The 13,717-nt window shown below is 33.8% G+C and overlaps 2 protein-coding genes across 3 annotated transcripts in view; both read right to left on the minus strand.

Moving 5' to 3' along the window:
• odf2b (outer dense fiber of sperm tails 2b) overlaps positions 1-7,162 on the minus strand; it is a 10,693-nt gene extending 3,531 nt beyond the window's left edge. Inside the window, exons 1-12 of one of the 2 annotated variants that reach the window (XM_051117112.1) lie at positions 7,082-7,162; positions 6,688-6,850; positions 4,652-4,750; positions 4,378-4,548; positions 4,106-4,293; positions 3,886-4,015; positions 3,662-3,793; positions 3,479-3,553; positions 2,060-2,131; positions 1,840-1,956; positions 1,575-1,760; positions 1,346-1,455 (exon numbers count right to left, since the gene is read on the minus strand). In XM_051117112.1, coding sequence (XP_050973069.1) covers positions 1,346-1,455; positions 1,575-1,760; positions 1,840-1,956; positions 2,060-2,131; positions 3,479-3,553; positions 3,662-3,793; positions 3,886-4,015; positions 4,106-4,293; positions 4,378-4,548; positions 4,652-4,750; positions 6,688-6,783 — 1,376 coding nt within the window. In that variant the 5' untranslated portion in view covers positions 6,784-6,850; positions 7,082-7,162. Of the gene's footprint in view, positions 1-1,345; positions 1,456-1,574; positions 1,761-1,839; positions 1,957-2,059; positions 2,132-3,478; positions 3,554-3,661; positions 3,794-3,885; positions 4,016-4,105; positions 4,294-4,377; positions 4,549-4,651; positions 4,754-6,687; positions 6,851-7,081 lie in introns of both variants that reach the window. The other variant, XM_051117110.1, reaches the window with a different exon arrangement.
• Positions 7,163-7,510: 348 nt separating this feature from the next.
• ptgesl (prostaglandin E synthase 2-like) lies at positions 7,511-11,099 on the minus strand. Its single transcript, XM_051116942.1, is given in 8 exon segments — positions 7,511-8,554; positions 9,322-9,439; positions 9,533-9,733; positions 9,843-9,995; positions 10,326-10,381; positions 10,483-10,677; positions 10,781-11,020; positions 11,023-11,099. Coding segments are annotated over 8 exon segments (1,143 nt in total). The 5' UTR covers positions 11,083-11,099; the 3' UTR covers positions 7,511-8,434.
• Positions 11,100-13,717: the final 2,618 nt, after the last annotated feature.

Consider the following 13,717-nt stretch of genomic DNA (forward strand, 5'->3'; position numbering starts at 1 on the left):
ATAGATATAGATAGATATAAATTAATATAAAAGATATTATTATAAATAATTTTTGTTAAATACTATTATTAAATATTACTATATTATGAATAAATAACCATTTTATTCCCCTTAATTTTTATTACCATATTGCAATTAATGTAATTAATAACATTAATTATTTTATATTGAATATGTATTCCCCCCCAAAACTTGTAAAAACATTATAAAATATATTTATAAAAAATTATAATACAAATAGTATTATTATAAATAATATTAATTATTAAATACTACTATATATACTATATATAAAGAACACTCAATATTTTATATTAAGTAAATATTAAAACAAATATTATAAAACATATTTATAAATAATATGAAAAATATTATTGAAAATTATTACATATTATTATATATTACTATATTCTAAATAAAAAAACATTTTATTCCCCTTAATTCTTATTACCATATTGCAAACAAATAAACAATTACATAAAAAAAACATTGATAATAAGAACAAAACATTTTATATCAAGTATATATTTCAAAAACATTTTTAAAATTATTATAAAATATATTTATAAGTTATATAAAAAATATTATTATAAAAAATATTATTAAATATTATTAAATATGACTATATTCTGAATAAAGAACTATTTTATTCTCCTTAGTTCTTATTACCATATTGCAAACAAATAAGTTTTTTTTTTTTTTAATAACATTGATAAGATGTTTTTAAAGCACAAAATCAGCATATTAGAATGACTTCTGAAGGATCATATGACACTGAAGACGGAAGTAATGGCTGCTGAAAATTCAGCTTTGCCATCACAGAAATAAATTGCATTTTACAGTTATTTTAAATTCTAATAAATATTATAATCTTAAATATCACTGTTTAAATGTATTTCAGTGTATTTTGGTAAAAAATATTTTTTATGCTAATAAGAAAATGGATGAAGTAAAGATAAAGATAATATGGATAAAACAGAAAAATATGTTTGCCACAAAATGCCTCCTTTTCTTAATGGTGCAGGTTTTATGTACTTTATGCAAACAAAAACAAAAAGAATCTGTGATTCTGAAACGCAATATGACTGGAATATTCTCTTTCAGGGTTTGTGAGATTCACCCAGTAACACAGGCCTGTTTTTTTCCCACAAAGGAATTGATCGACAATTAAGTTGAAAGAGAATTTCAGAAACTCATATCTCAAATCTCACTGGTGTATATGCCCGAGCATCATAAATTACTCAGAACGTAATCCATAATTCACACCAAAAATAATAAATTATAGACATGAAGAGTGTAGACTAGGCTGAGCTTCAGTGAAGCAAGTGAAGAAAGAGTCACTGACTTATTTAAGGTGGTGATCTCCAACTCCAGCTGGCTTTTCTCTCTGTTCTGTTTGGAGTAACGCTGCCGAAGCTCCTCAGCAGTGGAGAGAGCCTCTGCTAACTGAGCCTCCTAAAGAGATAACAGAAACACATCAACTGCATAAAAATCTTTTTTGTGTGAAGCAGAGTGCTTTTTATTAATTTTATAGAATCCTAGTACAGTTCATTTATTGTTTTTCTGTATAGTACCTTGTCCAGGAGTTGTGCAGAGAGCTGTGCAGCTGTATGCACACTTTGCTCAGACTGTTTCCTATGGTCCTCCAAGACCTGTTTCTGGACGTCTCTGTCTCCTTCACAGTGCTGCTTCAGCTCTCTCATCTGCTCCAGCAGGCCTTGCACCTCCTCTTGCTGATGCTGCAGTGTCCCTTCCAGCCTCTGTGCCACAGTACAGTACATACTTACACGATGTACCACTTTATACCAGTGAAAAACTTTGATAGAAATCCAGGTTTACTTGAATCTGAGCCTCCAGACGGTTTTTTTCAGCTTCTTTCTTGTGCAGCTGGTTCTGCAAGCGACTGCGGGTGGATTCAAGAACTTTTGACAGCTCTCCTGCAGTCCTCAGATGCTCCTGTGATGACAATCACAAAACACAAGAGCAAACTCACTATATGCAAGTGACATGCTATAGAAAATATTACGCAAATGAACTGAAAGTGAAATATCAATATTACCTTTTCATTTTCCAAATTCTCAGCCATCTGATTGGCCTCTCTCTCCCTGCTGTTGAGTTTAGTCTCAAGTTTCTAAAAGAGAAAGTTACTATAACACTATCAACAAAGTATTTCTAAATGGCTTGAGGTCAAGGAAACAGCTCTGCATTCAAGCATTAACCATCAGTCAAAAATTGGTAGCTTTTTTTGTTGTTGTTGTTGTTTTAAAGTATCCTACATTCATTAAGGCTGCATTTATTTGATCAAAACTACTGTAAAACAGAAATATTGTGAAATATATTTTTTTCCTGTAATGGCAAAGCATCATTTCTTCAGTCTTCAGTGTCACATAATCCTTCAGAAATCATTCTCATATGCTGATTTGCTGCCTGAGAAACATTTTAGATTACTATGAATGTTGAAAACAGTTTCTGCTTAAAGGTTTTCTAGAAACCCTGAGACAATATTTTCTGTATTCTGTGATGGATCAAAATTTCAGCATTTATTTTTACAAATAGACAGGTTTTAACTGTCACTTTAGATCAATTTAACACATACTTTAAGATTTTTAATGTTTTTAAAAAAGTATTTTCTGCCTACCAAGCCTGCATTTATTAGATCCAAAGTACAGTAAAATTTTGAAATATTTTTATTATTTAAAATAACTGTTTTCTATGTGAATATATTTTAAAATGTAATTATTCCTGTGATCAAAGCTAAATCTTTTGCATCATTACCTCACATGATCCTTCAGAAATCATTGTAATATTCTGATTTGCTGCTCAAAAAAACATTTTTTATTATTATTAAGTTAAAAAGAGCTGAGTAGAATTTTTTTCAGGTTTCTTTGATGAATAAAAGTTCAGAAGAACAGCATTTATCTGAAATAGAAATCTTTTGTAACATTATAAATGTTTTTATCATCACATTTAATCAATTTAAAGCATCCTTGCTAAATAAAAGTATTCATTTCTATAACCTCCCACCCCCCAACTAAAAAGAACAAACCAAAAAAACAATTATACTGACTCATATCTTTTCATTTTATATAAATGCTGATCTTTGGATCTTTCTATTCATCAAAAAATCCTGAAAAACATGTACTCAGCTGTTTTAAATATTGATGATAATAATAATAATAATAATAATATTTAAAAAATGTTTTTTGAACAGCAAATCAGCAAGTTTAGCTTTGAAATCACAGGAATAAATAACAGTTTAAAATATATTAAAATAGAAAACTTTACTATAATAGTTAAAATATTTCAAAATGTTACTGTTTTTGCTGTACTTTGGACTAAAATAAATGCAGGCTTGGTGAGCAGAAGAAACTTTTTTAAAAAAACATTAAAAATCTTACTGTTCATAAACTTTTGACTGGTAGCGCATAAATCATATCCTTATTACCCAAGCAAAAATTGTTGGAGTTAGATTACAAACCCTTCTCTCAGCCTCAGAATCAGCTAGTTTTCTCATTAGCATCTCCCTCTCATCAAACAACCTCAGTGCATCTGTCTGTGGTGGAAAAAAGACAAATAGGTTTATGTTGTTTAAAAAAAGAGCATATACACAATATTGTAGAACCAACATGAGACAAATTTATTTTAAATGAAGCTTTTGTACCTCCCGTCCATGCTGTTCTCTCAAAAGCCGTCTGAGTGCGCGGTTTGTCTCCACAAACGTGTCCAACTTTTGCTCTAGCAGCTCATGTTGACGACCCAACTGATCAGAGTGGGTCTTCGACTGTTTTTTGTCCTGAATACACAAAGTGAATTTTTTTTTTTGTTATTCAAGAGAAAACATTTCAGAGGTAACTGGCAAAGTTTGTAGTTTGCCAACCTTCTTACCTTCTTAACTTTGCCCACGGTTTCTCTCAGAGCTGTCGCTTGTTTGGCTACAGCCTGGCCGTCTATCTCAGCTTCCACCAGTTTCCTTAGCAAAGTTTCTAACTCCTCGTGTGGAGGTCCTGTTTCTGATCTGTCCACATAAATCACACATTTTAAGCATCTGGTCACAACAATCGTCAAAAAAAAAAAAGTTAATATGTTAAATCTGGAAGAACTATACCTCATATGTCCAGGCTCAGCCTGCGTCCCATCTACAGTGCTACGCAGATCAGCATTCTCACGCTTTGACCTCCTCAAGTCCTTACTGGCTTCTTCAAGTCTTTCCTCACGCTGATCAATTAAACGCCGACAGGCGCTCAACTGCTGTGACTGGTGTTTTAAGTGGTCCTCTGCCTGTCGTAACTTCACCTGTGAAGATTTAGACATTCAAATCCAGCATGCTGCGCAACGAATTGTAAATCGTGATTAGTCTTGATTATGTAGAATCCATACCTCACTTTTTATACAGTCAACCTCTGACATCAGACTTTCAATTTTTCTCTCATATTTGCCGATTACTCCTTTCGCATCATCCTCTTCACTGGACAGGTCAGTGAGCCGCAGAGGAGGCGAGGAAGAGTCAGCGGCCCGTCCCGGAGTGATCTCTAAACAGCGAGTGGCCCCCTGATGGAAATGTTTGTAATTATAGTCATTCAAAGTCACAATTAAAAAAATGACTCATAAATTATTTGCGCAGGTAAACAAGAGAGAATAGCACTAAACAAACCTCCCATTTGTATTCTCTTCGTCTTGAAGATTTTCCTGGAGGAACCCAGGGAGCTCGGACCTTTACACTGGAAGTGGATCGTAAATTGCTCACTTTACCCTGCTGAACACATATGTGATGAGTGTTTTCACTGTCTCAGTTAAAAGTTTTTGAACAATAAGATGTTTGATGTTTTTGATGCATTTATTTGATCCAAAATACAGCAAAAGCAGTAATGTGAAATATTTTACTATTTAAAAAAACTGCATTCTATTTGAATATATTTTAAAATGTAATTTATTCCTGTGATCAAAGCTAAACTTTCAGCATCATTACTCCAGTCTTCAGTGTCACATGATCTTTCAGAAATCATTAATATGCTGATTTGCTGTTCAAGAAACTTTTATTATAATAATTATTATTACTATTATTATTATCCATATTTAAAACAGTTGAGTAATTTTTCAGAATTTTTCAGCAACAAATCAGAAATCATGGGAATAAATAACATTTTAAAATATATTCAAATAGTAAACAGTTATTTTAAATAGTAACAAATTTGACTGTTTTGCTGTACTTTGGATCAAATAAATGCTTGGTGAGCAGAAGCAGGGGCGTTTCTAAGATTTTAAAACATCTGGGGCTGGTGCCAAAACATCAGGGGCTAGTGGTAATGGGTGGGAGCTCACATCATGCTCACATAAGATTTTACACAAGTTGTTGAACCTGGAGGTGGGTCCGGGGGCATTAAACCGGGGTTTAAAGACCTTGTCACACTATTAACAATAGTAAATACTAATCACTGCAAATAGCAAACATATCAAAGTATTATAACAAAATTATAACACTACAAAAATATGTTAGACAAATAAAATAATACATTTGAAAATGTATTTATAACTGTAAAAAATATATAGTTGCATGCAAAAATAGGGTCCTATTTTATTCCCAAATTCCGTTTTATTTTTTTTTTCAAATTCGGTTTTCATTTTTCTGGTCTTCGTTTTAATGGTTAAATTTATTTTGTTAGTCAAAATGTAATTAATCATGTGTAATTAATTAAAACCATGAATCTTATACAACTTACCGTCAATTTATCAAAAGTTAAGAAAAATTACATATTTAGGACACTATGAAATGTTTTATTTTTTCTCACTTTACGTTTTATTGTTACCAAATATGTCTGTTTATTTGAATGCATAAAAACAACGTTTATTTATTTTGACAATATCCTTATGGAATTCTGTGTTGTGTATTTTTCTGGTAATCAAATTAAGGTATACATTTTTAAAAGATTTAATTGATCTCTGAATGAAAATTATATTTTATTTTTGGCAAATAAAGGGAATTTACTATTAAAATGTAAAACTACAAAAAAAAATATTGTGTGAATTTATTTTATACATTTTTATTAATTAGTAGTAGTAGTAGTAGTAGTAGGCACGTATATTATACTGAATGATTATTAAAGTTAAACCGAACTTTTACTTTGACGGGTTGCCGTGAATGCCTTTAAATTTCTGTGTATGTATTTGACGCTTGTTTTACTCAAATGAAACAGTGAAACGCTCATGAAGTGACTCTCAGAGCAGTTCTGGAGATGTTGTTAATGTATTTATGTCGTCATTTAGTGAAACTGCAGACGCTGAAATCACTGCGCGCATCAGAAAACTAAACCGCGCATCCGCGCCGTTCACTCATAAAAAGACACGCAGAACTTGCAGGATTCATATTTAAATAGTCTTTTGCGGCATAATATTTACAGATACTAGTCCCTATCGCGACCTGATTTAGGTTTAATGACCAACTTTTGATTAATTAATTTAAACTTTGACAAATTCCGTGGAAATCATAGGGCCATACAAAAAAACAAAAACAAAAAAAACATTCGGGGCTGGAGTAAAAACTTTAGGGGCTCAACCCCCTAATGATTAGACCTAGCGACGCCCCTGAGCAGAAGAGACTTCTTTAAAACACATTACTGTTCAAAAACTTTTGACTGGTCGTGTATAATGAGGCTGATTTAAACTGGAATGGCAAAGGACATCCATTCTGACCTGGCTTTTCTGTGGACTCTTCTTTAGGTGGACATGCACAGATGTTGCGTCTGGGACGTGAACGTGGACGGGTGGAGAGGACGACCGTGTTTTCATCCCTTCAATTCAGTAGGGCGATGTTTATTTGTCTTAAAAAATAACTTCACCAGAAGTGTATCATAAACTTTGGAAAAAAAATTAAACAGAAGTGTTATTAATCATACATGTGTATCTGTTAAACAAAAAGACTGTAATTTGTCCTCAGTCAAGGCTGTGTTTGTTCTACTAACTTAATGTTAATCTTTTTTCTGTTTATGCGCTGGATATTTATACGACCAGTTAAATAATCCTGATCGATAAAAACTTATTTACGTACTTTAAACGATAAATGCGATATGAATAAAATAGCACTAACCTTAATACAAGTATGCAACGTCGCGTCCCCTGTGTGATGTTGTTTGCAACACCCGGTAGACTTTCGCATGGACAACAATAGCCGCCAATCGGAGACGAGTCTGACGCTCTAAATCCCGCCTTCAACATTCTCTGTTGCTTCTGATTGGCTGGTTCGAAACTTCGGCGACCAAGATTTGAGAAGAGCGTTCAACGCCCAATGAACTGAAGCTTATTAGGTTTCTATGCCAACGACGCGTTGCTATACGCCTGTACCTCCTTTTCTAGCCTTTGTTCGTGAATTTTTCTAATATATAAATCGCACATTTATAAACATTCTGATATGGTAACATTACAACGAACAGTGTTTTTTTTATTTATAGGAGTGTCTCATCTAACATGCATTCGCTTTATTTCGAACAAAGCATGACAGACTAACCAGCTGACAACCTTCTGCTTGAGATTTTTATTTTATTTCACTGACAAATATCACTTTTGTCGATTCAAAAGATGATGCATAGGTAAAAGTTCTTGTTTAACTGGACACTCCAAATGTCCAAAACTTTCACATAACCATTACTCAGTAAGATCAGATAAGTTAAACCCCTTGAGAACCCAAGGTTGAAACACATTTATATGAACATTCAGTAAACCACAGATTTTAGTCACTGCAACCTCAGAATGGACATTTATGAACAGAGAACAGTAAGCCAAACTGAGGTAGACGTAAGCATCTACGGCGATCCATCAGGGCTGAGCTCATCTGCTTAGGTAACCTAAATACCACATGATGAGTGGCAACATATCAGTGTTACAAAAGGAGCAAAACAGAAATTCAAAAGAACAAGAAAGAGCACTGTCATTTGTAAAAATGAACCGTCATTTGTTGAAAAATGGACCAGATCACCAGATTATAAATCACCAAGCTTCAAACTAGTTCACAGAGATGAAAAAAAATTGATGATTTCATAACAATCCCTCTAAAAGCCATTCACAATGTCTATAGATAATATGAGATTATTTTACTTTAAATAGCATTTGGTTCAGGTTGCACTTTGACTTTGCTTCACAAAGTAAAAGAAAACATTATGAGAGAAATCCAGCTTAGAAGTAAAACAAATCATAGAGGGAAAAAAACGTGAACAGCATTCTACGGTATTCTGGGCATTATCTCTTCAAATTAAATTCTTAGCTCTGTGTTTACAGTCCAAGCAAAGGAAGGCTGGAAGCCAGTTTAATTACTGGACAAAAATTAGTCTTTTAAGAGTTGCAAAACCAGTAGATTACCATTAGATGGCATCAAGCTTGTTTTTTTTATGTTGTGCAGTGGTATCAAGTGCTTCAAGTCGGTGCAGCGATGACAGAAGCTTTGAATTTAAGACACACGTTGTGTGGCCTTCTGCATACGTTGGTACCATTTCTTCACCTTGGTGTGTTCAATCATATCATCAAATGCTTGAAGGCCCTCCATGACCCTCAGAACACCAAACACGGCCTGTGTTGAAAACATATGGTATAAGAAACTATTTATCCACCACACCATAGATAATTAAACATGCAAGTAATAAATAAGCAAAAATAATTCAATTCGCATCCCTTAAGTAACTGTGACACTGAGAAAAACAAACACTATTATTCAAATGTTTGGGGTAAAAAAAAAAAAAGTATACTTTTATGTAGCAAGTGTGCATTAAATTGACCAGAAGTGACAGTAAAGACTCTTATAATTGTATACAATATTTATATTTTAAATAAATGCTGTTCTTTTATTTTTTTTTTGGACATAAACAATACTAGGCAGTACCATGTTTTCAACATTGGCTAATTGAATAATGGCTGTCAAAGTAGTATATATATATGAAGAGTTCAGATGCAAAACCAGCTAAATCCATCTGACGTCTTTCTTTAAAAAATGCATTTTTATCAGGCTCAGATGTATAGGTTTAGCGAGTTTGAAGAAAAATTATTTGATGGACGTATAATATGTGTCGAGAGCATTCACTCAGTATCATTATCTCATTTTTGACCGAGATGGCTTTTAGCTGGTTTTGCATCTGAACTCTTCATATATATATATATATATATAATTTTATATATAATTGTAATAATATTTCACAATATTATTTTACTGCATTTTAGATCAAATTAATTAAGTAGTTGTGACCATTAGAGACTTTTTCATCAACATAAAAAGAGACTGAACCAAACTTAGTGTACTTATATATTTTGAATACAATTTTAGGCTGTGAAAGAAATGCATACCAGATCTGCAAGGTTGGGTTGATCGCCTCCCATAAACTTCTTGTTTTTTCCAATGGCTGCCACCCAGTCATTGACGGCCTTGTAGAGATCCTGTCTCACATCATCTTGCATATGGTGTCTGTGTAGCATGATAGGGTTAAACTTTATTATCAAAACATTTTTGACAAATATCTTTATGCATTATTAAATTGCACTGCCCTCAAAAACATACCTGTTTTTCAATCTCTTTGAAATGATCCACATGGCAGCAGCGCCAAAATATTTAGCAAAGAAGCCCTCAAAGGTGCCAAATTTGCCTTCTCGTACTATGTAGTCAAAGGATGCAAGGGCTTCAGTGGGTGTGCGGTAAACATTTGGGGAAATTAGGTGCACCAGCCACTCATCTGTCCATTTTCGCCATTTAATCTCCTCTCTGGGCAAAAAGTGTTATTAAAAAGTTAATACAATTATGTTTGACTCAAATCATTAAAATAAAAAAGTTATTAAAGCAACTGCTTTCAGACATAACTAATTTGCTTTACTTTCTGGTGTCTTTTCCAGGATACAGACGATCAGCGTCCGCGTCTCTCACCATGACCCAGTACTTGTTGCCAAACTCTATCACATCTTTTCCACTGTCGTTTTTCGCCTTCATTTCAGGATAATAAGTGAGAATCTCAGATACTGTTTTTTCCCTAAAAGAAACAGTGAACAATCAAAATTTGCGTTTATATTCACATTTATTTGCCTAAAACAAAGCAGAAGTTCACTCTCAATCAATCCCCCTCCAAATTTAGCAAAACATCAAATTGTCAGTTTGAAAAATTGTCATCTTTCATTCTGCTTTTGGAATAATAATCATACTTGGCAGTCCATAGAAAACAAACAAAAAAGCTTTTCTAAACTAATATAATACACAAACATGCTAAACATGTTTATGCTATGATTAAAGTCATTAAAACCACTTAAATAAATTCTAATATAAACAACATCCATATAAAAAGCTTATCAAGCAAGATACTCACTTGCTGACCAGGTATGTCTTCAAAACACTAATTATTACAGAAGAATCATTGAGTTGCTGTTGAGATATAAACAAAGAGAAGGACTTGATGAGCTAAAGCATCATTAATCAGAAAGATGATATGGATCATCATCAGAAAATTGTTAATGGTTACATACCACCGTGCCGTTCACCATCAGGATGGGAACTTTTCTGTAAGTGGACCACTTGATCTCCTGTCGCATAACGGGATTGACCTCCACAATTTCATATGGCAGACCATGATAATCCAGGAAGGCTCGCACCTTGCTGCAAAACGGACAGGTCTTATATTGATACAGAGTCAACTTCAGATCTGTCCCCAGCTCAGGTGCCTAATCAAAACAAGTTAATAAAACCATGATGAGCAAAATAACTTAAAATGAGGACACATTTCGACACTTTCATGCAAAAATGCTGTCAAAAGTGAAGATATACTTTTGATTTTTCTTCTGCGAGGTGATGCTGAAGCGTGAGTTTGACGGTCTGATACAAGCCGAAGCCACCACCGAGCAAGAAGGCGCATCCCAGGACTCTCCCACTGCCACGCACCGGCGCAGCGAGCAGAATTCTGGATTTAAATCCCGCTCCGCCGGTACCGTAAGCTCTTCCTTGGCATCTCATAAAAATTCTCGGCACTAATGCTGCGGTGTTTGTTACACGGCGTGTCGGCGTGTCGGCGTGTCTACAACTAACCGGGCGACCTTACTAAGCGTTCTCGCACTGGCCGCCGCCATCATGATTTTACGTAAACTCCCACAAGTCTACGGCAAGCGCAGTGACCGCTGAACATAACAGACAAATGCTACAGGCTAAGAGCTGTTTCCCAGGAGAAAGTTTACTTCCTCCAGGTGGCGTGAGGGACTCAAAAACCGAATCACTCATTAAGCCGTATCTTTTTGGCATTAAAATAGTTTATTTGTTATTTGAGCTTTTTTTTTTTTTTTTTTTAACAAAATCGTTTATTACCTTTGCAATAATATCTGCATAGCAGGGTAAATTATGTTAGTATTATGGGCCAATATTTATAAAACAAAACAAAGTCATGTTTACAGGCTTAGGCCAAGGGGGTCTCTATCTGTTAGCATTCACATTCATCTTCAAGGCAGTTGCTTAAAGGAATAGTTCACCCAAAAATGAAAATTCTGTCATTATTACTCACATGTTCATGTTGTTCCAAACCCGTAAGACCTTAGTTCGTCTTTGGAACATAAATTAAGATATTTTTAATGAAATCCGAGAGCTTTCTGACTCTGCATAGACAGCAACGCAACTGACACAACTGAGGTCCAGAAAGGTAGTGAGGACATTGTTAAAATAGTCCATGTGACATCAGTGGTTCAACCGTAAAAGAAGCTACTAGAATTTTTTTTGTGCGCAAAGAAAATAAAAATAATTACTAATTCAACCATTTCTTCTCTTCCGTGTCAGTTTTCAACGCACGTTCACCACAGTGTATGCACGTAGTGATGCTAACGTAGGAGCCGGCGTTCTGAGGTATCTTAATTTGTGTTACGAAGATGAACAAAGGTCTTACATTGTAACGACATGAGGGTAAGTAATTAATGCCAGAATTTTTATTTGGGGTGAACTATCCCTTTAAGACCCTTGATTTTTGGTTAATTTATTTACATGGACTTGTTAGAAGTTGCTCCTAGTTTTGTGTAATTTAAAAATAATTTGAAAATTTCAATTTAATCCTTAAAGAAACTGAAGAAAAGTAATGCCGTAAAACTCGCTAAATATGTAATATGAATCAGAATCAGAATCAGAAAGAGCTTTATTGCCAAGTGTGCTTACACACACAAGGAATTTGTCTTGGTGACAGAAGCTTCCAGTGCACAGACAGGATCACAAGTGACAAGACACAGATAACAAATAAACAAGTGATTAGAATAAATATATGAAAAGACACAAACAATAGACAAATAAATGAGTGATTAGAATAAATATGTGAAAGACAATACACAATAGACAATATAATGTAAGTACAGATGTTCTATATACAAATTATACAAAGGAATTGAATGTATGGAAGATATGTTAAAGCGATAACGTATCTGTAATAAATATAGAGATGGACAGAGGTATTGCACATTTTATTGCACAGTGGGGGGGAACATTTAACTGTTCATGAGGTAGATGGCCTGAGGGAAGAAGCTTTTCCTATGTCTGACTGTTTTGGTACTCCGTGCTTTGTAGCGCCGACCAGATGGCAGCAGTTCGAAAAGGAAGTGGGCTGGGTGTGAGGGGTCGAGAATGATTTTGCTAGCCCTTTTAATCACTCTGGATGAGTACAGATCTTGGAGGGTAGGGAGGATTGTACCAATGATTTGCTCAGCAGACCGGACTATTCTCTGTAGTCTTCTAAGGTCCGTTTGAGCTGAGCTGAACCAGACAGTTATTGAGGTGCAGAGGATGGATTCAATGATGGCCGAGTAGAACTGTTTCAGCAGCTCCTTCGGCAGATTGAACTTCCTCAGCTGGCGAAGGAAGTACAACCTCTGCTGGGCCTTTTTGACAATCAGGTCAATGTGATTGTCCCACTTCAGGTTCTGAGAGATGTATTGTATTGATTAACCCCCTTTAAGTTTAAATAAATGTATGTTTTAATACTTTTTAGTAATTAATTATTAAATTTGAGACATGTGAAAAAATATCCATGTCAAGATTTTAAGAAACTTTATATGTACAGCAATATAATTAAATATTATCAATATAAAACATCAGTACGTGGGTTGTTGACGTGATATGGCATTTTCACTGTCCCACAAGATAAAAATGAATATAATTATTATTGCCATTATTTAAAATGCAGTAAATCCTTAAACATGTCTTTGTCCTACATGGAACCGTTGTTATAAAATCTGCAGTGTTATAAAATTTTTTACATTTTTGAGCCAATTGTTGTGACTGTCTCAAGCATGGTTCAATAAATTACAACTTTTATAAATTAAAAAGAAAAGCATAAAAATGTTAATAAATACCTGCGGCATTTAACCATTTTTTTTTTCATCCATATATTTCTGAAAGTGTAGGAACTGAAAGTGTAGGATACATTTTAAAGTAAATAGAAAGTAAATATAGTTTTTAAAAAAAAATCATTCACATCTTATTGAATTTAGTTTGAATACCAATCATATTTAGTTGTGCCGCACATGCAGTAACATACTGACTGACTACGAGACAATTTTGTTGATTTTGTTGAAATTATTTTTTGTTTTGTTTAAAAACATGTTGATATTGTTTGTATCAAAATTAAATTTTCTTTCTGATTTGACATGTTCAAAATTAAATAGAAATACTTTAATGCTACAATTTCTGTCCTTTAGCGAGACATAATGTCCTATGGTGTGACACACATAAAAGAACCAC

The sequence above is a fragment of the Labeo rohita genome, chromosome 8, assembly GCF_022985175.1.
Source record: "Labeo rohita strain BAU-BD-2019 chromosome 8, IGBB_LRoh.1.0, whole genome shotgun sequence".
Lineage (NCBI taxonomy): Eukaryota > Metazoa > Chordata > Actinopteri > Cypriniformes > Cyprinidae > Labeo > Labeo rohita.